This window comes from Macrobrachium rosenbergii, chromosome 40 (genome assembly GCF_040412425.1).
Source record: "Macrobrachium rosenbergii isolate ZJJX-2024 chromosome 40, ASM4041242v1, whole genome shotgun sequence".
NCBI lineage: Eukaryota > Metazoa > Arthropoda > Malacostraca > Decapoda > Palaemonidae > Macrobrachium > Macrobrachium rosenbergii.
Window position 1 is genome coordinate 6,761,718 of NC_089780.1, and position 26,683 is coordinate 6,788,400.

Sequence of the window (26,683 nt, forward strand, 5' to 3'; positions counted from 1 at the left end):
GAAATAGAGTTTGAGGCAACTCTATATGATAATAGTAAAATGCAACTGAACTAAATCAGTAACAGTTCCTCTGTCTAACAATTTATCAGAAAAAAAAGAATGGCAAAAGCAATTGCGAACTTGCTTGGACAAGCAAGAACATATACAACCACACTCACTGACCCCAGAGAATTCATCACTGTCTTCATAACCACCAAATCTTTGAAAAATTCAAAAAAACGAAGCTAACTTTCTCCCATGAATCAATTCTGAACTTCTCAGTTTTAGAATTGATCCTATCCACATGAAATCTCGTGCAATCACCGAGTACTTATGCGGTAAAAAGCGGTAAAAATTTGCTAAAATTACGGAGACTTTTGGAAGACTTCACTTACCTTAAAAAATGTTGAGTCTCGGTAATAATTCCAGTAATGTTTCCTTCTTTGATTTGGCTTGTTCTTGTGTATATTATTAAAGGGAACTGAATGTAAAATGCACCACTTAATTAAGGAGTCGGAGGTGATATTCCACCACTTAACGGAATTAAAGGAAAAATACACCACTTAATTAAGAGAATGACTGGAAAAAGTGAATCCCTTAATTAACGGAATAAAAGATAAAATTACTCCTTAATTACTGTATTGAGATAATATTACTAATTAACGGAATGAAAATGAAAAAATTACACTTAATTAACGGAATTAAAATGAAAAGGACACTTAGTTAACGGAATTAAAATGAAAAGGACACTCAATTAAAGAAATTACAATTAAAAGGACACTTAATTAACGGAATTAAAATGAAAATGACAATTTAACGGAAAAAACGTAAAAAAACACTTAATTAACGAAATAAAAACCACTTAATTAAAGGAATGAAAGGTAAAATTCACCATTTAATTAAATGTGCCACTTTACAAAGTATATTTAAAATTACCACTTAATAAACAGCAACTTCCGTAAAAAACAACTTAATTAACGGTAAAATTACCACATAACGGAATGAAAGGCAAAACGCACCATTTAATTAAGCAAATCAAAGGTAGAGTTATTTATCTTATTTCATTTTAAACATCGACGTAAAAACCTCCCAAAACCAAGTTAACTAACAACCACCCCATATGGCAACACTCACTCCCTCTAATCCAGTGGCTCTGAAATTCCTCTTCAGCTTATGTGAAAGTTATATATATAATGTAATAAAAAGTAAATGAAAATATTCGAACGCTTAATTTCTAGTGCATTTTTTACGCAAGAAATTAATTTTACTTTTACTCAAGTCTTAAGAAATAAAGAATTTAGATTTTAGACATTATTCCTTTGACAAAACATTAAAATTTACTTCATTTAACTCCAAAGAATTATTACTTTTAGAAAGTTCTTCGTTATCCCACCCCCAGAAACGGCTTCATTACCTCCCCTCAAAAACCGGCTTCATTAACCCCCTAGAAACGGTTCCATTACCTCCCCCAAAAGAAACGGCTTCATTAACCCCCCTAGAAACGGCTTCATTACCCCCAGTTTAAGAACCCCTGCTCTAATCCATTCACAATTCACATTGACCGGAAACACGAGATGACCAAGTGTACGGACGTACTACAAACGGTCACTTCACTATACAGAGACTAACTTGAAGTTTAATCATTTCTCTGGTAGGGAAAGATTGAGCTACGTTCAGTATGGGTTCGCCTTCACAGGCCGAGACTTAACAGAGGTAGTTAGCGACGTGACTGGCTGTTTGATTTTGTCGCTCTGATGAAAGTGAACTGTCATTTATCTGGGCTTGGGACCGGCACCAAAGGTAGCTGGGTTTGTATCGCTGCTTGGCCATGATACTGTTAACATCGAAAGGTTGTTCATCCCAGGTGTTGTTGACTAAAGAGGGAAGGACAACACCCCTCATCCCCCATCCACGAACCGGAGGAGGGAAAGAGCGGGAGACTGATAAGGACAGCGCTGCCAGCCGTATGAGTAATAACGTGAAAGAGGAGAGTTGTGGGTTTGGCCGAGTGATGGTCTTCAAATGGGTCGACTATATTACGGTTTCAACCATAACTTCGCCATTGCATTGGTAGGGTTTCAAAGAATGATTTTGATATCAAGATTTTATTTGTTCGTTTCATTCATAAATTTGAGATTGGTCGGTTGTTGAATGAAGATATTTATATCAAGATTTTATTTTTAAGGATAAATATTCTTTTAAGATTGAAGGGTTTAAAGCCTTTTAGGTAAATGATTATAGATTTTGATGTCAAACTTTTTTGCTGTGGAAGTAAACACTAGTTCGAATGGTCTGTCTTTTTTATTCATACGAAAATTAGGAAAAACTAATTTGGTTTCTTGACTAAGGGATAATAAAATGCTTTTTCTCTTGCAGTTATAGTCATTGCCAAATAAAAAATAAATTCAAAAGACATGTCATAGCCAAAAAAGAATTGAAAAACTGACGTAATGTTTCCTCTGGTGGTTGAAGGAAATTTAAATGTAAACATAACCTGATAAAGTGTTTATTTTTAAGAACCCCATAGCTATAGATGAAAAAAATAAGGAAATAATTTAGATAAAGAAAGCATTTATGCCTCCTTTTTATGATCTGAATTACCTTGCTCCATTTTATTTTATCATTTTTACAGTTTTTTTTTTTAAATTCTCGTTAACCTTCTCTCTCTCTCTCTCTCTCTCTCTCTCTCTCTCTCTCTCTCTCTCTCTCATTCAAATGGCAATGGTAAGCTTATGTAAGAAGGAACATGTATTTTCTTAATTGTCTCACAATTGATTTTCAACAAGTATATATATACACATACATATATACATATGTATATATGTACTGTATATATGTACATATATATGTATATATATATATATATATATATATATATATATATATATATATATATATATATGAAGATAATTCTTCGTTTATATATAGCTACATAATAAAGGCAAATAAGTAAATCAGAAATATACCACAATTAAAAGTTGAGTATGAAGCATGAGTCCTGCCCGATTTCGTCTTAATGAGTTGAGACATCTTCAGCAAGACACACACACACTGATGGATAAAAGAACATTACCGAGAAAAAAAATGGTACAGAAGAGACATTGCCTCATTTATAACCGAAAGTTAGTGGGGCCCATTAACGAATCTTGTTATACCCACGCACCTGGGATCACACCTGTTCGGTTTTTTTAATGTCATTAAGATCAGACTGATTACAGGCTTTAAAATCCAGGCATTTTTCATATTTCTTTTTTTGAAATTAGTGTAGTTCGTACCTTTAGGTGATGTTCATATTCCAAGCAAAAATTTCTTTGACAAAACTGGATGCAGTAATGTTTCTCTTCAGGATATTTGAATATTGTTCTTAAAATTTATCCTTTGGTAAATTTTTATGACAGAAATCAGCTCAGTCTCATCAATACCTTATTGTTCAATGTTTCTTTCTTCTCATACAAAATTCTTCTGTCTGCCCTGATCAGGATTCGAACCTGGGTTATTGAAATCCTGGCTACAGACAAGTTGGAAATAGACTGAAGATTTTTTTTAAGACATAACCCAGTCAGTCAGTGCTGCATTTTAAGCAAGTCTGCTTAATTCTTGGTCTCATAAGTTAGATTTTTTTTTTATTAAATCTCTCTCTCTCTCTCTCTCTGTCTCTCTCTCTTAAGAAAAACTGGAAAAAATACAAGGTCTGAATTCAGTACTACCTATATTTTACATGGTCAAACTACGGAATTTTCTGAAATTTTCTGTTTTCCCTGAACCTGTGCTTTGAAGAACATATTCTGAATCATATTAAAGAATCAAAGTCCAGGAACTTTAAGAATAAATACAGATTAATATCAATATACATTCAAGTGACTGATTACATTCACCCACACCAGAATGCAACACTGAAAAGTCTTGTCCATTCAGCAATAATCTTCCCCGAACGCGAAATACCGATTACAAGCGTCATTCAGAAACATATTCCAGTACTGGTCAATGACCATGAACCCCATGTGGACCGGGTCATTGCATCGCCAAGCGAGGTCACCCGACTGCCTCGGGTCAGCCGAGCATTTGTTGTGGTAATTGCCCGACAGAAGGACGTTGCTGTCCCAAGGAATTAGCGAAGAAGAAGAGAGTTTCTTCTTCAGTACTCCGTTGTAGTAGTCCACGTTGTCGTTGTGCCACACATGTTGGAGTTCTGGGTATACTAGTTTCTCCTGAGGGGTTGGGAAAGGGAGGTGGTTTATATATTCTGTTTAGTGAGCTTAGATACACGTGATTTATATAATATATCTAGAGATATAAATATACTTTTCCCCAACAAGGAGTAACACTGGAAGGGGACTGGTATATATATTCTGTTTAGTGAGCTTAGATACACGTGATTTATATATTATATATAGAGATATAAATATATTGCTCTTATATTAAGGCGGTTCACCTAATAAGGAATATACAGCATATTCTGTTTAGTGAGCTTAGATGCACGTGAGATATATACGTACATACAAATATATATATGTATATGTATATATATATATATATATATATATATATATATATATATATATATATATATATATATATATATATATATATATATATATAATATATAGTTTTCTTACGGTAAGGTGGTTCCCTAACAACAGGGTCACTCTGAAAAGATTTGACACAAAATCACCGTCACATTCATGCTATATTTGCCGAATTATGAATGAATACCCTGCGGAGGAACCTTCCATAACATTACCCACTAAATTCAACTATAAACTGATTAAGTCTTTCATGCACACTCAATATTTCTTACCCTTTTAAATTTCTCTTACATTACACATACCACGCAAGTAATATTAATGTCATCATTTAATCTTTTCTTTCATTTGTATTTAGCATGAACACTCTACTGCCATAAAGGAGAGTTGGCTCAACGTTCCCAGGTTTCCACAGACACTCTGAGTCCTACCTCAGTTTGTTTTGCTAACATCCTACCACCTTCCATGCCACACCCAGGATTAAAATCTCTCTTTAATGCATTTATATCAATCCTAAATACCTGTGGGGATTAAGTGCGTTCATTCTCTACCATACATATGTGTGTGTGTGAGAGAGAGAGAGAGAGAGAGAGAGAGAGAGAGAAAAATTTTACCTGGAAATAGTCGATGAAGTGAAAAGTGAGTGGAATCATTTTCCCAAGAGAATGGAGTTTGTTCCAAGTACGCGACAGAAACTTCCGAAATTTTCCAGAGGCTGCCATCCGGCCCTGCTTCTTGAAGACGTCCTTGCTGTAACACATGTAATGGGTCCCTGTACCTGCAAGGAAGTAGAGGATTTCAGAAGTTTCAGTTTGTTTATAATCTGAGTAGTTTTAGTAGTAGTAAGGAGTACAAGTTTACCTTTGGAATGGCTCTAGAATAAAAACGGGACCTCACATTGTTGTCATTTGGAGTTGCAGCATTAGTAGTAGTAAGCAGTGGTAATATTTACCATTTGCCTATGGAACGGCTCTAGAATTAGTATGGGATTTCACATTGTTGACAATAAGAGCTGTTAGTAGCAGTAATGGTAAAGTCAGGCATGCGTAGGTTTTTAATACGATTAATAATATTCAGTTGCTTCAACCTTAAAACGTGTTTATTAATGAATATTTCCCTGCTCTTACACTGAGCATTTAGGCATTATTCATTTCTGAGAAATTACAACATTTCGACAAGTGTCCGGACCAATCAGATGACTCATACTCACTGATAATGAGCCGTACAGGCCTTCTTGAGTCATACTTGAGCCACCACTGAAGGTCTTTGGCGAGACTCTGTAACCTGGCGTCCCAATAGAAGACGACCCTCATCTCTGGGACGTCTAAGTGCTTGATCTCCATGTCTTCCCTGAAGATGTAAGGAGCCTTCTGCTTTAAAAGGTGGTCGACGCTTCGCCATTTTTTCTGAGAGAAGAGGAAGAAGCTGGGTCTGAGTTATCCTAGTTGTTTCTGCGTCTGCGCACAGAGCGGGAGTTCCCTCTGCGTCTGCGCACAGAGCGGGAGTTCCCTGAGACTGCGTCTGCGCAAAGAGTAGGGGTTCCCTCTGCGTCTGCACCTAGAGTAGGGGTTCCCTCTGCGTCTGCGCATAGAGCAGGGGTTCCCACTGCGTCTGCGCAAAGAGCAGGAGTTTTTTGCGTCTGCGCAAAGAGTTTGACTTGTTTTGACCGAAAACTGACCAGGTTAAAAGGTCAGAAAGGGTTAGACAGTTGCACAGATGAGACACTTCAGAGATATTGAGCATAAGAAGGGAACAAGGACGTGAAGTAAGGTCAATGTAGGAAACGTGAGGTGGACCAGATATCTATGAGAGAGAGAGAGAGAGAGATAAAGCTCGTCCTTCAAAGAAGAACCCTGAGGACAGATATCACAAAACGCTCCGCTCACAGATGCATCAATGAAAGCCCCTTCTTTCACTCGAAAACCTAACACAAACAGTCTACTGAATGGCTGGCTGGCTACCACTGCTTAACCACTGGCAAAATATCCGTTTCAAACTCACCCTGTTCCCTTTGGTGTACCGGTACAGGAGTCTTGGTCCAGCCAGACGACGAATGATTCCGAAGAAGAAGAATCTCAGTCTCGAATCCCCAGCGATAATCCAGCGTCCTCCTCCTTCTTGGCTTTTGGTAAACAAAGAATTTCGTGGTATAGATTAGCGGCCAGGCGTGCAATACATGTATGGTGACACGTACACAAATATGCGCAAGAAATAACCGTGAAATTATACTCATGCTTTCCTTATCTCCCATTACTATCAGCTGGATTTTTTTCCACCTTTGTTAAAATGGCCTTCATTTTATAGATAAATGAGAGAGAGAGAGAGAGAGAGAGAGAGAGAGAGAGAGAGAGAGAGAGAGAGAGGTAAATACAAAACAAGACGTTGATTTGGCTTTTGATAAAATAAAACAATAGAGAGAGAGAGAGAGAGAGAGAGAGAGGTACAAAACAAAACGTGGACTTGGCTTTTAATGAAATAGAGCGAGAGAGAGAGAGAGAGAGATACAAAGCACGATGTTAATTTGGTTTTTAACAAAATAAAAGAGAGAGAGAGAGAGAGAGAGAGAGAGAGAGAGAAAGTACAAAACAAAAAACCGAATCGGCTCCTAATAAAAAAAAAAAAAAGCTAAAAACCTAAGCCCTACAGGAACAAACATCCACTCAATACCAGTTCTAAACAGGTACCTGAAACCGGCGGACCTGGTTCTCTTGGCCTCTTCGAGGTCCCTCCGAAGACAGGTCAAGAATCGACTCGGGTCAGCCATGTAGTCAAGCATTCTGCAGCAGATATTCTGGGCGATGGCGTCCTTGTAAACATAGCAGTCTTTGGAGAGGGCTGGATGCTTTTGTGATGTTTCCCCTTCATGTAACTTTCCCCCTTCTTGCAGTGCTTCTTCTCTTGGCGTTCCCAAGCGACGTTCGCTAATGTCGGTCCTGCTTTCGTTATACGAATGCCTGTAGAACGTCGAGTTTAGTGCTGCTTCTTCTATTTGTAAAGTTTCACCTTCTCGTAATGTTTCTTCTCTTGACGTTTCCAGCCGGCGTTCGCTAATAGGGGCTTGGTTTTCGCTGTAAGAGTGCCTCCTCCTGTAGAAGGCCTGATACGTGCAGAAGAGGACTATCACAGCCGTGCCCCAGCGTAAGATCACGCACAGACGGTGTTTGAAAAGCATTGTCACGTTTTCCCCTCCGAACAAATAACAGGTTGGGCGCTAGAATTCCGCCTTGAGGGACCTCGTGAGATGAGAGATTTGACCTTAGAGGTTGGTTTTTATTTTTTTGCAAAGCTCACAGACTGCAAACACGCATTCTTTCTCTCTCTCTTCTGGCCCCCTTTAAAAATAGGTTGGGCACAAGCTTATTACCCAGTGGGACCTAGTGGAGTGGAATGTTTACATTTTGGAAATCTCAGTCATTAAACAATCACTTCGTTCTCTCATCTTCACCAATCAGTCAAAGTAACAGGTAGGACACAAGAATACCACCTCACGGGACCTCGTGTATTATGAGAATTGACCTTGGAATGTAAAGTTTACATTTTGCAAAGCTCACAGACTGTAAACACCCACTTCTCTCTCACTTTCTCTCTCTCTCTCTCTCTCTCTATCACTATTCTCCACCAGTTACATAGTAAGACTAAGACCACAAGACGAAAAACCTCTGTTCAGAGATCAAACACCTGTCTCAGTCTGTCACGGCCTCACAGGTGTCTTTGAGTAGATGAATATGCATTAAAAAACATACTTCATTTGGGAGTGTTCGTAGCTGATTGTTTTTTTTTTTTAGGATATTGACAGTTTTCTCGTCATGAATAATTCACATAGGTATTTGTGACTTTTTCCACTAAAGTTTTTTTTTTTAATATGGGTGGATATAGAAAATGAATAATGGGGGTAGTCACTGCACCTTGCATTCTATCTAACTGCTGGATGGAACTTCTTCAAACTCAGCCAATTTACAGAATTATATCTATTCTGCTCCTTCTGTCAACACCTACTAAGTAATTCTAACGTGCTTTTATTCCAGTGCTTCATAATTGTTTTATATCTTCCTTCAGTCTTCCTCCAAACTCAAAATAAAAACGTTTTTGAAAAGATAATTTGATATGTTTGTACTGAGGCAAACATACAGACAATATGACAGCCCCTCTTGCTCAGTGTAGGCCTAAGTTTGTTTAACTGATCAGACAGACTGACACTCAGACAGTCAGTGTCAGTCTTGCTCAGTGTAGGCCTAAATTTATTTAACTGTTCAAACATAGACAGTAAGAAAGTCCTTGTTAATTTTGCTCAGCGTAGGTCTAACATCATTTAACTGTCAGTTAGACAGTCAGAATCAGTCTTGATCAGTGTAGGCCTAACTCTATTTAACTGTTCAAACACAGTCAGTTAGACAGTCAGAATCAATCTTGCTCAGTGTAGGCATAACTCTATTTAACTGCTCAAACCTACAGTCAGTAAGATATTCCTGGTCAGTTTCGCTCAATGTAGGCCCAACTTATATTAGCCATTTCGTAAGATAGCTTTCCATGAATGTGAAAATCACCCTTGAAAACTGAATAGCCTTCACGTGAAAATGCACTGATTACAGCTCAATTTCCAATGTGTCTGAAGGTCAATTTGGAAATTGAGGGCAAAGACTGACAATGCAGAATTGATATCAATCCTGAAAAGATTAAATTCATATCTAGAGTTTGCAGAATCTTCTTGGTTAATAATAAGCTTGATTTGTGAATAGCCGAAGTTGGTTGATAATGATCTAAATTCGTCAATAACTGACGCTTTCGTTACCCGCTGCAGGAACTCAAGAAAAAGTCAAAGAAGAAGAAGAAGAAGAAGAAGAAGAAGTATAGGAAAAGATGGAAGTATCGACCTTGGTTTCAAAGGTGAAGTGAAAGTAACAACAACTCGTGTTATCGTGTCATTGCGTTTTTGCCGTGATCTGGCGACGCTGCTGCGCGCTCTCTCTCTCTCTCTCTCTTTCCGTCTTGAGATAAGTAAAGCGCATGCGCTAGCTGGTCATTCAAACTTCCTTCCTCAAAACAACCAGATTCAGAGATTTAATCTCGTTGTACTTGTAAATATGGCTCCTAAGATACTGTTTCTCTCTCTCTCTCTCTCTCTCTCTCTCTCTCTCTCTCTCTCTCTCTCTCTCTCGGCTTTGAGATAACTGAAGCGCATGCGCCTACCTGTTCATTCAAACGTCCTTCCTAAAAAAATTAAAAAAACACCAGATTCACTGATTAAATCTCGTTGTCCTTTTAAATATGTCTCCTAAGATACTGCTCTCTCTCTCTCTCTCTCTCTCTCTCTCTCTCTCTCTCTCTCTCTCTCTCTCTCCGTTTTGAGATAACTAAAGCGCATGCGTTTACCTGTTCATTCAAATGTCCTTCCAAAAAAAAATTAAAAACACCAGATTCACTGATTAAATCTCGTCGTCCTTTAAAATATATCCCCAAGATACGAAAGCATAACAGGTTTAACGATTCCTCCTTTCTTAAACAAGAGAAAAGGAAGGGAAAGAGAGGAAAAAGGGACAAGAAAACTACTTCCTTGATCCGTAAAAGATGTTCATTAATAGACTCACTTCCCCTTCCTCTTCGAATTCTCGTACGTCTTGCACTTCCGACACGACATGGCTCGGGGCAGTTGCCAGTTTGTTTTATTGTCGTTTAATAATTGTAAAATAAATTAAAGTCTGTTCAGGTTGGTTTCTGTTAATTATAATTCTATATAAAATATGATACATAATTAAGTTACTCAAACCTCATTGTTTTAAGTAGAGTTGAAGATATACAGATATTTAAATTTTGAAGATCATCGTACCGTGAGGTCACCGTCAACTTTCTTAAGATCTACCTGCTTCACCTGGCTTTTTTGTTTCGAATAAAAGTTTACGCGTTAATAACAGCCTCGAAGGCCGAACGAATAGCGTTTTTGTCTTCATTAACGCCTGGAACACTTTTTGCTTTTGTTATTTCCACCCGAGAAGTTTCAAAATGCCTGTAATTCACAATATAAGTCTCTTCAAAACACAACAATTTTATCAATGGCGACCTTCCTCCCAAGGAACGGTATGAGCTCAGCTCATGACGACGTTAACATACTTTTTTTTTAACAACCTTTCCTTACGACGTAATGTCCGTCCATTGTGTCCTTTCGTAAGAATTATTCTTGCTTATTCTCGGCCATCAAGGCCGAGAAGAATGGGCAAGGACGGTTCAATCCTGCGAGGTAAGAAGGTTTGCCGTCCTTCCATTCTTTGCTCCACTTGGAATTCAAACTGATTGATAAGCAATAATGGGCCTGGCGAAGTCTCGTTGCGCAATCCGACTCTAGGCCGAGGATTTATTTGTTCTTTTTCTTTCGTCAGGTTTGTCTTCTTGTCGTAAATCCTTGACGGATTTATCTTAAAATTGGAAAGATAAACACTCACGACTGATATTTAAACCTCTGTGAAAGACATAAGCTACATGAACCAAAAGATCGAACCTTGTGTTGGTATGAATCTAGAGCTAGGATTGGAAGAGTAATCAAATTTGGCTACACACACACACACACAGATAGATATATATATATATATATATATATATATATATATATATATATATATATATATATATATATATATACAGTTCCATACCTATTCATTGGCCCAACAGATTCATTACATACATACATACATACATACATAAACAATAATAGTCCTGCGGACAAACGGAATCCAATAGGCATATAAATTCATTGACATCACAGGACTTTAAACACGCCCACAGGTCCTTCCAATCCTTTCCTTGAAAGCCATTGGGGAAGAACCTAAGTTTATTATGAATTCACATCAAACGCCCTCTTATATCCTGGTCAGGTGCGAAGCGTTCATGGCGAGGCTTCAGGAAGCTATCCTGAAGTAGGGGGGTTGGGGGGGGAGGAGCCTTGGAGCCTACGTCTACTACTAGGAGTCTACAGAAGTATTTGGCTCCTTAGGAGGACAATGGAAGGACTCCTGAAAGCTCCATGTTTGTGTGAGGGACAATCGAATTGTAAAGTGTCTTAGTCCAGATATATGGGAGAGATGGTATTAATTGGGAGGTTAGAGGTACCTAGATCTAAGAGGTAGATAGGTGTAAAAGATAACTAGGTCTAGAAGGTACCTAGGTCTAAAGGGTACTTAGGTCTAAAAGATGCCTAGGTCTAAAAACTGTCTAAGGTCTAGAGGGTACCTAGGTCTAGAAGGTACCTATGTCTAAAACGTACCTAGGTTTAAAAGGTACCTAGGTCTGAAAGGTACCTAGGTCTAAAACATACCTAAGTTTAAAAGGTACCTAAGTCTAAAACGTACCTAGGTCTAAAACGTACCCAAGTTTAAAAGGTGTCTAGGCTTAAAAGATACTTTGGCCTAAAACAATACCTAGGTCTAAACAGGAGGAAGAGCTAGACTCACCTTTAGACCCTCTCATTACTATTAAACACTCCTGTTTTAAAGCTTCGGAGAGAGAGAGAGAGAGAGAGAGAGAGAGAGAGAGAGAGAGAGAGAGAGAGAGAGAGAGAGAGAGAGAGATATGAGACAACCCTACCCACAGTCTAAGCTTGACAACTAAACAAAGTGAGGCATCAGAAAATAGAGAGAGAGAGAGAGAGAGAGAGAGAGAGAGAGAGACTCTTGCACTTCCTGGAACGGCCAAGCAGTCAGTCTCTCTCTCTCTCTCTCTCTCTCTCTCTCTCTCTCTGGATGTCTGCAAGCGAAGCATTGCATATCAAATGCGCGTTTAATAGCAGGAACTCTCTCTCTCTCTCTCTCTCTCTCTCTCTCTCTCTCTATTTTCTGATGCCTTTCTTTGTTCAACTGTTCAGTCTAGATTGTATGGTAGGATGGTCTCATATCTTTGCATGTATCTCTCTCTCTCTCTCTGTCTCTCTCTCTCTCTTTAACGTTACATATTAAAAATTTAGCAATATTTTCTTGGAAAATGACAGAGTATCTTATTTCGGTCGAGAGAGAGAGAGAGAGAGAGAGAGAGAGAGAGAGAGAGAGAGAGAGAGAGATTGTCACCCTCATTGCTATCTAGAAACATCTATATACTATAACAAATAAAAAATAAAGCAATAAGTAATTTTATTTAATAATTTGAAAAGTAATTTATTAATAATCGCTAACGATCCAACGTCATAAATCGTTATGCACATTGTAATTATGATCTACTTTTTGCGTGTGCGCACGCATTTATGTGTGTGTGCGCGCGCGTAAATAAACCTTCAAATGCATTAGTTACCAAACGCAACAGAATATATTTTCAGATTTAGAATGCACAGTAGGCGCCTGGCAACTGAGTCAATTCCTCCTTGACGTTATTTGGCGCTTAAAGCAATAACGGAGAGTGGCCGTTATTATCATATAACAGCCGTTATTTGCGTCTGAATGTTTAGTGGTTATAGAAACTTTAAGTTACTTAGAATTAAGTGTAGGAACTTAGAATTAAACTGTTGATGTTAATAACTAGTTGGTAACTCTCTTCCTGGGACAGCGAGGGAGTTCATTAAGATAGTGAAAAGCAATGAGTTTTCAGTCTTGGAAGATAACAGGCATATAAATTATTAAGATGGTTGTTATAAATGTGATAAAAATAGCTTTCATTCATTATATTATATATTTAATAGTTATATGTATGACATTCAACGTCAGAAAACGTTCTGAAATGCTTCTATAGGGAATGTAAGTTACGTTCTGTCAAGGAGGGAGGTTAAATGAACGCGCCCCCTCGAGCCAACATCGGCTTGGTTCTTTCAAGTAGCAAAACGCAGGTCTTTTTACCCTTCGGAAGAGGAGAGTTGTCTAAATTATTATAAATTTCACGATAATGGTGATTAAAATTATTTAAAACTATAGTATTATACACAAAATATTTAATTTTATGATATTAAGCTACAAAAAGGAGTTTAAAACGGTTTTATAGAGGATATAAGTTACGTTCTCACGAGGCGAGAAGTTAAATGAACGCGTCCCAGCCAGCGTGCAGCAGACGACATCAAGGGAAACCGCGCCAACGTTGGCAGTGAAGTCGCAGCCGCGTTAGAGAGCGGTCGAACCGTTGCTAATAGAAGCTGTGATATTCGTGAGAGCTCTTGTTTACAAAAAAAAAAAAAAAAAAAGGAACAACCCGGACGGACGCCAGTTTATTTCCTTTATATGTATTTCGTCCTTCTGCTGTAGTTTGACGCCCTTAGTGATGTGCCCCCCAGTGATATATTGAGAAAGAATTATTAGTAGGTTGTGGAAGGAGCACGTGAGAGCAGAGAGGGAGAGAGAACATTATACAGATCTATTGTTTACAGTGGAGCATTCACAGGCCTAGAGACTCCTCGTGAAAAACAAATATTTTACTCTTAAAATATCTCGTTATTTCACTTATTAAATCATTCGAATAAGGTTTGACACAACAATGGCAAAATTACTTAGAACTCCAAAGTACTAAGTGCGGTACTGAAGTCCGTACAGGCCCGAGACCCTTTCTAATAGGCTGATGGTGTTTACGACGACATTCCCGATGGAATTCAAGGAATCCGATTCCTGAAAGTCACTTGGCGCCACTTTTCATACTTATTTCTCTCGCATCTCCACACCAAAAGCCCCCTTTATTTACTTTTTACAAGTCTCTATTTTTCGTATAAGCGAAATCCTAGCCATCCAAGATGCTCCTAAGGGGTTCCCTGATCTGCGCATGCGTCTCCGTCTGCTTCACCTTCGGGATTTCGGCAGAGTGGTCCTACGAAGGCGCCACCATCACCTTAGCCCACCTGAACATCTCCTACGTCGACCCCGTCACAGGGGCGCGCCTCACGGACGTCAGGGAAGTGGGGAAATTCGGCAGCGGCGCCGTCGGTAGCGCTTCCGGGCTCGTCGTGGTAGGCCGTTCCAGAGACACCACCACCGGAGGAGCTTCCGGTTCCTCCTCCGACAGGAGAGACGGGTGCACGTTGCCGTGGGCGTCTCCTTCCCCCACGATCTCCGCATCTTCAGCGCCTTCGGCAGCGACGCCCTCGGAGCCGTGGGTGGCGCTGGTGTCCCGGGGCGACTGCCCCGACCGAGATAAAGTGGGGAACGCCCTTGCGCTCAACGCTTCCGGGGTGCTCATCTACGCCAAGGATGCTCAGGCCCACCTGCAGAAGATCGCTCTTTCCTCTTTCTCAAGTGAGTCTTCTGATTATTTTTATATATATTTATATATTCATTTCTTTTTATTTTTACTTATATATTAATTCTTGACGTTTAGGGTTTAACTTTCGTGAATGATTCTGTGTTGGCACCTTTTTTTTGTTTATTTTTATATATTTATTTTCATTTTCATTTTTGTATAAATTTTTATATATTAATTTTTGACATTTATGAATTAACTGTCTTTAATAATTCTATTTGGGCGTTTTTTGTTTATTTTTATATATTGTGTTTATATATTACTTTATTTTTTTTATTTTTATTTCTATGTATATATGTTATATATTAATTCTTGACATTTATGATTTAACTTTCTTTGATAATTCTGTTTGGGCCTTTGCTGTTCATTTTTTTATATATATTTATATTAATTTATTCTATATATATACATATATATGTGTGTATATATACATATACATATATATACATATATATATATATATATATATATATATATATATATATATATATATATATATTAATTCTTGGCATTTAGGATTTAACTTTCCTATTGCAGTAGTTTTTATATATATTAATCATTTAGCTTTTCCTGCTACGGTAGATTTTTATGTCCATTAATTCATGACATTTTTGATTTATGATTTACGTTTTTTTATATGTTAATTCTTGACATTTATGACAATTTTTTTGCTACTACAGTAGTTCTTTATAGATTAGTTCCTTCTATTTATGGTTTAACTAATATTTGGGGCCTTGGTTTTTTTTTTTTTACATTTTGCATCATTTAATTCTTGCTATCAGTTATTTAATTCAGGCGTCATTTATTATTTTGCTACTGCAGTAGTTTATCAATATATATATATATATATATATATATATATATATATATATATATATATATATATATATATATATATATATATATATATATATATATATATATATATATATATATATATATATATTAAATCTTACCATTTATGATTAAGCTAACATTTGAGCAATTGTGTTTTTGTATTTTTTTTTACTATTATTATTTTAAATCTTGACATTTGTGAATTCGTTATTTTTAACTAAAATTTAGGACCGTTTTCCAGATTAGCTTTTTATATATAAATCCTGTCATTATTGTTTCATTAATTTTAAATAACATTTAAGCCTGTTTGTATCAGGCTACATAATTAAATACAGTTTCTCTGCATTTAACGTAAGTTGTTAATAAGTCACCAAATTATTTACATTCGCCACAATAAAAATGGACCTGTTCACCTCAGTAAACAAGAGAAAACAGTAATACCCAACATAATGATATCTTAGGCTTACTGAGATAAGCCTATGTAGGCCTAACACACATACAGGTCTTTTGGGTCAGTTACTTCTAGTGATCTGTAAGAAAAAAGTGTCAGGTGTTCGTGTTTGTTTTTCTTTTCCTGAAGAGAAGTGGCCGTCTTATCTTGGGCTTACTCTCATTGCTTTGTAGTACCGCGGGTCTCTCTCTCTCTCTCTCTCTCTCTCTCTCTCTCTCTCTCTCTCTCTCTCTCTCTCTCTCTCTCTCTCTCTCTTCTTCAGTCCTGTCCCTTGCTAAAGCTGGTATCTATTGTTGCACAATATATATATATATATATATATATATATATATATATATATATATATATATATATATAATATATAATTTATATAATTGTATATATATTTGTATATATATGTGTGTGTGTGTGTGTGTGTAATCATTCAGACGCAAATTGGATTGAGAACGTTTGATCACAGTAATCTCCTTAAAATATGAAATTTTTCGCAACCTCGTAGCTTCCAAAGTGTTTTCATTAGCCATGTCGAGGCTGCAGGTAGGCCTACCATAGGCCTGTACTTATTTCTAAAGTGTTGACGAGAAAAATGGTTTATATTAATATGATATTCTTAAATAAATGAATTTAGAATCTGCATCGCCCACGCTCGTGTAGGCCTAATGATGAGACGGCGCCGAAGCACCTAACGTAGATTTTCAGCCGTTTTGTCAAATCAAGGGAAATTTAGGCCTATTGGCAATGAGTTAGGCCTGTTGATCTTCTTTTATCGCGTAATTTAGTGATCATATCTGTCAGTTAGTGATCTCTGTCAGTTAGTATTTTCATCTGTCAGTTAGTGATGTCATCTGTCAGTTAGTGATCTCATGTGTCAGTTAGTGATGTCATCTGTCAGTTAGTGATCTCCTGTGTCAGTTAGTGATGTCAACTTTCAGGTAGTTATATCTTCTGTCAGTTGGTGATGTCATCTGTCAATTAGTGACCTCATCTGTCAGTTAGTGGTGTCATCTGTCAGTTAGTGATCTTTGTCAGTTAGTATTTTCATCTTTCAGTTAGTGATGTCATCTGTCAGTTAGTGATCTCATCTGTCAGTTAATGATCTCTTTTGTCAGTTAGTGATGTCAACTTTCAGGTAGTTATGTTAGTGATGTCATCTGTCAATTAGTGACCTCATCTGTCAGTTAGTGATGTCATCTGTCAGTTAGTGATCTCCTTTGTCAGTTAGTGAGCCTCATCTGTCAGTTAGTGATCTCCTTTGTCAGTTAGTGATGTCATCTGTCAGTTAGTGACCTCATCTGTCAGTTAGTGATGTCATCTGTTAGTTAGTGATCTCATCTGTCAGTTAATGATGTCATCTGTCAATTAGTGACCTCATCTATCAGTTAGTGATGTCATCTGTCAGTTAGTGATCTCATCTGTCAGTTATTGATCTCCTTTGTCAGTTAGTGATGTCAACTTTCAGGTAGTTATGTCGTCTGTCAGTTAGTGATGTCATCTGTCAATTAGTGACCTCATCTGTCAGTTAGTGATGCCATCTGTCAGTTAGTGATCTCAACTGTCAGTTAGTGATCTCCTTTGCCAGTTAGTGATGTCATCTGTCAGTTAGTGACCACATCTGTCAGTTAATGATCTCCTTTGTCAGTTAGTGATGTGATCTGTCAATTAGTGACCTCATCTGTCAGTGATGTCATCTGTCAGTTAGTAATCTCATCTGTCAGTTAGTGATCTCCTTTGTCAGTTAGTGATGTCATCTTTCACTTAGTGTTGTCATCTGTCATTTAGTGATCTCTTATGTCAGTTAGCGATCTCTTTTGTCAGTTAGTGATCTCATCTTTCAGTCAGTGTTGTCATCTGTCAGTTAGTGATCTCCCTTGTGACTCGTTGCTCTACGCTGTTAAACTGCGGTATTCTCTCATATTGTCTTTCATGACCCCTTGTTCCTTCATTTTTCTGGGGGGCCTATGCCCACCCCACGGGTATTACGAAATTACGTACCCTGCTAAGATTGCTAAGACGGCCTTCGCTCAAAGAGAACCATAAATTCGTGCGTTTTGCCTTACACTGCTTGCATGTGGAGCAGTTGTTGTGTAAACGTTGCTTGCATCCAACGCTACGCCGTCTCAATCTTAAATGGCGGGTTACATCAGTCTATCTTTGTGGTGCGTTTCAGATGACTCCGCTGGGATGTTTGTTTTTTGTAGGTTTTTTTCAAGCACCTTTTTTTTTTTTTTTTTGTTACACAAGACTACTTTTAAATCTCGTGCAGATGATAATGATTCTGGAGCCGGTTGCTAGGCTGTAGATCTAGCAAGTATCTTTGTAAGTACTGTTTTTTGGTACGAACGATTATTGTGAATCTCGTACAGATCATGATGATTCTGGAACCTGTTGTTAGTGTATATAGGCACAGCAGAAATGAGTTTATTTTCCCTTTGTGTAAGTCTCATTATGTTTTTTTTTTTTGGGGGGGAGGTTCTTTTGTAATCTAATCATTAAAACTTCAAGATTATTTTTTTTATAATTTAATATCAGTTTTATTATTTTTTTTTTTTTTGGGGGGGGTTTCTTTGTAATCTGGCCGTTATAAGATTCAAGAACATGTGTATTTTTCAGTTTAATTATCATGCAAAGTGAAAAAGTTCCAAGTAGATGCATAGTACGACGCGACCTTGACTCAAAAATAAGACTGTCATGATTTTGCACTTGTGGAAGGTTGGAAGGCCACACAAAATTCTGCTTTACTTATCCGTGCCTCATTTTCAGATTCGATTTTTGTATATATATATATATTTTTTGATCGTACGTACCCTGAGGCTCTCCCAATTTAGGATAAAAAATTAGGAGGTATTTGTCTTTATTGTCGTTTTAGATGTGAATTTTTATCAGGACGAATTGTATATGAGGATTCAGTGTTGATAAAAGGGATGAATTGAATTATGCATATGTATATATATGTATATATACATATGCATATATATATATGTATATATATATATATATATATACATACATACATGCATGCATACATACATACATACACAAACATACATACATACACACACACATATATATATATATATTACATATAGGCTATATAGTATCTCCTGGTCACTTTTTCCCAGATACGTACGTAACTGTAGTAATCACAATGCCCTCTTAACTTCTCGAATTCTTAGCACTATTTAAATACCCTTGTCACTTAGAGAGAGAGAGAGAGAGAGAGGTCACGTGACATCAGTCACATTGCATAGTTAATGAGATTGCTAAGAACCCAGTCGAACCCGCTCTGAAGCAAGAATGTTAAATGACGTTGATTCTCGTTAATAAAAAAAAATCTTTTAAGTTCAACGAACTATCACAAAGAGTAGGCGAAGCCCTTGGAGACAAAGCTGGTAGAAGCTCATTCACTGACCCAGGTTCCTCCTTCAGGTACAATGGGTTAGGTCGAGAGGGTATGAAGTAATGTGAAGGTAGGCCTAAGGCCTAGGTCTAGTGCTTGGTTATGTCTGAATTGACACTATAACCGGCCTGTGGTAACATTCTATAAGCCTGCTTTTTTAAAGATATTTTGGATAAATTGGAACCAATGATCATGCTAGAATCTACTCAGGACCAGGGCCTAAGCATCACCCTTTCGGCCCCCGGTACTTGCATAAAAACTGGGTTCCTCCCTCACTCTTCTTCTCTACCCCTGGGAGCCTTATGCCATCACCTCCATCCCAGGCCTCACACAGTTCAAAAGTGTCCAACTACAGGCTTAAATTGAATATTAGGAATATATCAAACTCAACTATTTATATGAATTTATTGCAAGAGTAAGTGGAAATACCAAAAATATAGTTGATCATCAGTTAATAATAATAATAATAATAATAATAATAATAATATATTGTTAGGGTGGCATGGGCCCCTAGAGCATCCTTCATCCTTTGATTTTGTTTATTCTCTAAGAAGAAAAGTTATTAAATTAAATAAGCTGCTTTCACGGACCCCCCCAGACTGTCGGGTCCCGGGAAAGTAGGACCCTTTCCCTCCCCCCCCCTATGCTTGGGGCCTGCTTGAGACTGAAAATGAATTAAACCTACTGATTTGTGAAACAACACGGTTATAAGGGAGCACTTATGTAAGTAGGGTGTAATTGTAAATTGTATGTTGTGTAGCCAGTAGCCTCCTCTGTAAGCCAGATGTGTAGATCACGATATATAAAATGAAATTAGATCTCTCTCTCTCTCTCTCTCTCTCTCTCTCTCTCTCTCTCTCTCTCTATATATATATATATATATATATATATATATATATATATATATATATATATATATATATATATATATATATTGCATGGAAACAGCTGCAACACGTGATTAGTCCCACGTGTGGGACAAATGTTTTAGTCAAGGGGACACTTCCTGAGAAAGAGACAGAGAGAGAGACAGAGAGAGAGAGTGTCAGCGCGTGTGTCATACCCCCAAAGTGTGATCTTGTTTCCACCTCCTGTCGACTTTGAAGGAGGCTTCGCGTGAGACGGGTGTTTGTTTTCCGCCCTAATTTATACCCACTTTTTATCTAGCGCATTGAAAGAATGTACAGTTGGGTGAAGCAGTCTTTCGCTTACAGTTATGCACAAACTCACATACGCACAAGCGGGCGCGTGTGGGCGCGAGCAAGTCGATACGAAAGTGGTATCATTTTTAGACCGCGGGATGTATGCGTGCTCAAATTCTCTTGCGCCGTAGAACGATGTACAATAAAGCCAGGTTTTCGTCAATGTTTGTTTGGAAGAAACGACTGTGGGGCGTTATTTTTTATAAGAGTGATTTGTGTCAGGGTTTTATACAGTGAATGTTTAAAGTTACAGGCATATACTATACAGAAGCAACCCTGTAAACTGTAACGTACAGAATTACCAGGAACAGACAGAAATTTAGCCAATGTTTCGTCAGTCCTTGAAAAATTAGTGGACTTATATGCGCCATTCTTACAGAACCGATTTGTATCAATTTTATACAGCAAAAATTTAAAGTTACAGCCATAAGCTATACAGAAGTACCCCTGTAACCTGTAAGGTACAGAAATACCAGGAACAGACAGAAATTTAGCCTATGTTTCGTCAGTCCTTGGAAAAATGAGTAGACTTATGATGCGCCATTCTTACAAAACCGATTTTTATCAGCGTTTTATACAGTAAACGTTTAAAGTTACAGGCACAAACTATACAGAAGCAACCCTGTAACCTGTAAGGTACAGAAATACCAGGAACAGACAGAAATGTAGCCAATATTTTGTCAGTCCTTGGAAAAATGAGTAGACTTATGATGCGCCGTTCTTACAAAACCGATTTGTATCAGAGTTTTATATGGTAAATGTTTAAAGTTACCGTTATAAACTATACAGAAACACCCCTGTAACCTGTAAGTTACACAGAGATACGAGGTACAGCGAGAAACTTGGCATTGATTTACGCTTGCAATCGGCCCAGCTGTTTTAGCCGTTGCTAGTGTACAAAGAGTTCTGGCGACGAAGTCTATTTATTGCCTTCTCGAAAGTCACAACTACTGAACGCAGCCCACCGAAAACTTACTTAAGCTGCACGTTTTAACTTAATGAACGAAGCCTCCTACAAGACCGTCGGATGTCGCACCCACTGGACGCAGCCTATCGAAGACTGATTTCAGCTGTGGGTGTTAACTAAATGAACGATGCTTCCTATAAGACCGTCGAAAGTAGCACCTTCTGAAGACTGATTTCAGCTGTGCGTTTTAACTTTCTGAACGAAGCCTGCTAGACCGATATCTGCCTTAAATCCATTTAGAACTTCCCGCTACGCATGAACCCTTTATTTTGTGGGTGTGGGGAGCTGGGTGGTGTTTTTATGGTGTGTGGGGGGTTGCGGGAAGGCACGTGCTTATAAAATTACCGACTTAGCAGGAGAGATAAACTGATCTCTAAATAATTCCTTTGTTTTAATGCTTTTTTTTTTCTTACCCCCTTAACGTATGTGGTAGCTGGTGGCTGGTGGCTGAATATTCATTCTCTCTCTCTCTCTCTCTCTCTCTCTCTCTCTCTCTCTCTCTCTCTCTCTCTCTCTCTCTCTCTCTCACTTCATAGTTTTAATGTTATTAAGTAATTACGCTTAAAGTTGGCCAGTTGCCACTATTATTCGTCTCAAGGTAAATAAATTATGCAATTGCATTGTTCCGGAATTGGGTGTCATTTGTTGATATAATTACATTTAATTGGTATTGTATAATTGAGAGAGAGAGAGAGAGAGAGAGAGAGAGAGAGAGAGAGAGAGAGAGGTTAGGTTGACACTGCACGTTCTTCAAAGTTATATATAAGATTTTTGGCAACAGCCCGTCTATAAAACGAATGCTTGTCCATTACGTGGTTTGCCTTCGTAACTTCGACAAACAAAGGTCGTGTGTTTGTCTGACAAAGATGCACATGTAACCTTTAGGTGAGACAGGTTTGTTATGGGACAAATGGTAGATTTTGAGAGAATATTTTTTGCAGCATAAATTAGAGAGATGTTTTGGCAATATAAATGAGAAGGAGAATTATAACCTATTATCTTTGGCATTTATTAATAATCCACTGTATATCACAGTGCCTGGTGCTATAGACGTTCTCTAAGCGGATTGTAAATAGATTTGAGACTTGTAAATTTAGTAGATGGATATGACTGGTCAACATCAATTATGTTTGCAGAGAGTTTAGACTTGTTGTTGCACATTATAAGAACCATATTTAAGTTTATATGGATGTGCAAAGTGAACATTAATTATGTTTATGAATCACCTGGCGAATTTTCAAACGTCCTTCAGTATGAAGGGTTATTCATCTTGAATTTGTAAATTAATGAGTAATGTTTACAATTTAACAAAAATGACTAAAATGTGACATTAAAATCAGTGATATTTCCAAACGTTTTTTGCAAACATTTCTAAAAAAAACATGTTGAAGAAGAGTTATTTAAACTAAATTTGTAGATTAATGAACAATGTTTACAATTTACCAAAAATGTCTAAACATAAGGCATTAAAACCAGTGATATTTCCAAACGATTTTTGTAAATATTTAGAAAACATTTCTGAAAAAAGCAATGTTGAAGAAGAATTATTTAAACTAAATCTGTAAATTAATGAGTAATGTTTACAATTTAACAAAAATGGCTAAACTTAAGACATTAAAACCAGTGGTGTTTCCAACATTTCTGTAAACGTTTGGGAAAACATAATGTCTAAATCAAACATTTATGTTCACGAACGTTCCATCGGCACTGTGAAAGAAGCAGAACCACTCAGGAAGGCTTGATTGAAATTCGGATTAACAGAAGAGAGAATTGAACGGAAATAGAAAGAATAGACGAGCTCTCTCTCTCTCTCTCTCTCTCTCTCTCTCTCTCTCTCTCTCTCTCTCTCTCTCTCTCTCAAAAGAAAGAAAGAGTGCAAGGTTTAGTGATGGTGGTGTCATGGGCTTCTTAAGAATATCTCTCTCTCTCTCTCTCTCTCTCTCTCTCTCTCTTTCTCTCTCACAAAAGTGCAAACTTCATTGGTGGTAGAGAGTACAAGCTTTAGTGATGGTGATAGTGTCATGGGCTTCTCAGGACACACTCTCTCTCTCTCTCTCTCTCTCTCTCTCTCTCTCTCTCTCTCTCTCTCTCTCTCTCTCTCTCTCTCTCAAGAAAACAATCTCCCCATTGTGTGACTCATTCTCACGTTTCTCATAATTGTTGCAATGTGATTCCCGAAGGTTGCGGCTGCCTTCGATTTGTATGTGTGCTTTTTTTGTTGTTGTTCATTATTGTTGTTGTGACGTTGTTTTTATTTTTGTTGTTGACAGTGTGAGATTGTTGTTGTTGTTTATTTAATTGATGGCGTTTATGTATATATATATATATATATATATATATATATATATATATATATATATATATATATATACACATATACATACATACACACCTACATACATCAGAATTAGTCAGCACATATTCAGGTGTGTAACAGTAATAAATTCCTGACTCACATCGGGATCGAACCCGGGTCTTTCAATTGGCAGCGCCCTTGCCTTTCAATTGATTGGCTTGGGTTCGATTCCAATGTGAGGCAGAAATTAGATACATGTATTTTATATATATATATATATATATATATATATATATATATATATATATATATATATATATATATATATATATATATAAAATATAGAAGAGAGAGAGAGAGAGAGAGAGAGAGAGAGAGAGAGAGAGAGAGAGAGAGAGAGAGAGAGAGTTTCTCTAAACAAAAAATTATCAATATTCAGTGTTTTCCAGATTTGCAATGGTATTTTGTCACGACTGTTGTTAAACACCAACTTTAATAAGTTATGCTTATAGATTGTGATTGTCATTGCAAGTGTGTGTAGGCTAAGTGCCCTTGATTGTCTTGTAAATAATATGGAAAAGTATGTTAATGGCTGAAATGTTACAAACAACGAGGTACAGGGATGTATCATGTTCTCTCTCTCTCTCTCTCTCCAAAATTAGTTCAAACCTTGGAACTGCAGGTTTATTTAAAAAACAGAAATTATGGCTGGCATGTAGCATGATGTAAACTCTCTCTCTCTCTCTCTCTCTCTCTCTCTCTGTGCCAAGTTAGATACCTGTGTTTGCCTACGGGAAATTCAACATCAGATGTTTCCACGAAATCTTAAAAATGATTTAATTCCTGGAATATATTATTAGATTAATTTTCTGAAAACGCTGAGTTAGTTTTTAATCTAGGTTACTGAATGATAATTTTTATATTGAGACAGATAAGTACTTTATAATGAGCCTGTCTTTTGGCCTAATTACTGAATTATGGACCCGGTAGGGGGTCAGTTGAGTAGGTCGCAGCAGTGTACCTCTTGTATAGCCCAGTGAAAGATAAATGACAATTGATATGTAAGATACGAGCATAAGTTTACGTATACTAGTACCAGCATGTGCTACATCGCACTCAAGAAGCGGAAGATTAAAAATAAAGATCTCTCAATGTCAGGAGAGCTGTTTAACCATGCGTCAGACAGCACGTGCAGTCTCCTTAGACCGAAGGTAAAACTCACAACGAAATGTGACTGCAATGGTAAAATACATATTAGGCCAAAATGCAGTTTGTCATGCACCTTGAAGATTTCGCTAATCGATTGCCGTCAGGCGGAGGGAGTGCTTCAAGGTGACGAACTTGGGTGCGACGAGTTTCTTAATAGGAATCTTTCTGTCGGGTTTTCATATATTATTTTTACCAGGATAAACTGGGTAGAGGTTTTATTTGGTTTTGTCTTGTGTATAACATTTCAGAATGGATTAGTTTGCACCGAATGCTATTTCGAATTTCTTGATACCAGTTGTTCTGTCAAGATTTCAGCGATTTGCTCGTATAAAATAGGTAGAGGTTTTATCTGGTTTTCATTTGCATATGACAAATACAGTATCTAATAGTTTGTACTGAATGCTATATCTTATTAAGAATGCTAATCCTTGTACCTGGTACCGGGTTGATTTAAAGCATATGTTCTGGGATTTACAATAAGCGTCTAGCAACCTATGTTTCTCGTTGATATCCATAGCCTCTGTAGCGGTTAGTACCGTCAGTGCACCTCATGCGGTGCACTGTAGGCGTTACTTACAGCGTGCCTTCGGCCCCTAGCTGCAACTCCTTTCGTCCCTTTTACTGTACCTCCTTTCATATTCTCTTTCTTCCGTCTCACTTTCCACCCTCTCCTAACAGTCGATTCATAGTGCAACTGCTTTGAGGTTTTCCTCCTGTTACACCTGTCAAGCCTTTTACTGTCAATTTCCCGTTTCAGCGCTGAATGACCTCATAGGTCCCAGTGCTTGGCATTTGTCCTAAATCCTATATTCAATTCAGTTCGATATTCCTAGGATCATGTAGGGTGTCACTGCGTAGTGGCTGAGTGGTGCAGCTCCTGGCTTGTTTTTGCTAGGTCTGTAGCACCCTCCCAACTTCTTGGCCACCAGTTAACCTGCCTGTTTGCAACCACCTAGAGTTGACTGACTATCAAGTACTAAATTCACTGCTAGATCAACATAGAAACAAAGTTATTTAAATGAAACGCCTTTGCGCCGTTCCGTCCCTTTTGGGAGTCGAACCTGGGCTATCTCGTGAGTCAGCCGAGTGTCGTTACTACTGATCAGACAAATCGCGAAGCAGTGGAACACGGAAGAAGGGAAGAAGTGCCTGGATTGAGGTTGATATTTGTGGTTACAAAAAGTACGGCCTCTCTCTCTCTCTCTCTCTCTCTCTCTCTCTCTCTCTCTCTCTCTCTCTCTCTCTCTCTCTCTCTCTCTCTCTGTACATTATACGTATGTATATATGTTTATGTATATATATATATGTATATATATATATATATATATATATATATATATATATATATATATATATATATATATATATATTAACTTTATCACATACACAGTTGTTCTGTGCCTTAGTAGAATTACTAAAAGGACCTCATTCAAACTGGATGGTATCTAATGGAGGACGGTATTTATTCAGAAAACGTTACAAGCTTCATTGTACAAACAGTCCACATTATCAAGTATCCGTGCTGTACTTGATAATGTGGACTGTTTGTCCAAGAAAGCTTGTAACTTTTTCTGAATAAATACTCCATTAGATAGAATCCAGTTTGAATGAGGTCCTATATATATATATATATA

General features: G+C 37.5%; 2 protein-coding genes across 13 annotated transcripts in view; one reads left to right on the forward strand and one right to left on the reverse strand.

Annotated features, from left to right (window-relative positions):
- Nucleotides 1-3,671: 3,671 nt before the first annotated feature.
- On the reverse strand, nucleotides 3,672-10,790 carry LOC136826077 (uncharacterized). 3 transcript variants are annotated; one of them, XM_067082994.1, is made up of 6 exons: nucleotides 10,088-10,790; nucleotides 7,187-7,735; nucleotides 6,504-6,624; nucleotides 5,713-5,908; nucleotides 5,117-5,280; nucleotides 3,672-4,187 (listed from the first exon to the last, which is right to left on the reverse strand). In XM_067082994.1, the coding sequence occupies exons 2-6, from the start codon at nucleotides 7,672-7,674 to the stop codon at nucleotides 3,891-3,893; spliced, it is 1,266 nt and encodes a 421-aa protein (XP_066939095.1). In that variant the 5' UTR covers nucleotides 7,675-7,735; nucleotides 10,088-10,790; the 3' UTR covers nucleotides 3,672-3,890. The 3 variants fall into 3 exon arrangements, with proteins under 3 accessions (XP_066939095.1, XP_066939096.1, XP_066939094.1); XM_067082995.1 differs by having other exon boundaries at nucleotides 10,623-10,786; XM_067082993.1 differs by lacking the exon at nucleotides 10,088-10,790 and having other exon boundaries at nucleotides 7,187-10,073.
- Nucleotides 10,791-13,543: 2,753 nt separating this feature from the next.
- LOC136826080 (E3 ubiquitin-protein ligase goliath-like) overlaps nucleotides 13,544-26,683 on the forward strand; it is a 117,391-nt gene continuing 104,251 nt past the window's right edge. For 5 of the 10 annotated variants that reach the window (XM_067083035.1, XM_067083031.1, XM_067083034.1 and 2 more), the window contains exon 1: nucleotides 13,556-14,686. In XM_067083035.1, coding sequence (XP_066939136.1) covers nucleotides 14,188-14,686 — 499 coding nt within the window. In that variant the 5' untranslated portion in view covers nucleotides 13,556-14,187. Of the gene's footprint in view, nucleotides 14,687-26,683 lie in introns of all 10 variants that reach the window. The other 5 variants (XM_067083038.1, XM_067083039.1, XM_067083037.1 and 2 more) reach the window with 2 other exon arrangements.

Coding starts and splice junctions, on each gene's coding strand:
- LOC136826077 (XM_067082994.1), bottom strand. CDS start 7,674: ATGCTTTTCAAACACCGTCTGTGCGTGATCTTACGCTGGGGCACGGCT. Junction 5,909..6,503: donor GGTACACCAAAGGGAACAGG/GTGAGTTTGAAA, acceptor CTCTTCTCTCAG/AAAAAATGGCGAAGCGTCGA. Junction 4,188..5,116: donor ACTTCATCGACTATTTCCAG/GTAAAATTTTTC, acceptor CCAACCCCTCAG/GAGAAACTAGTATACCCAGA.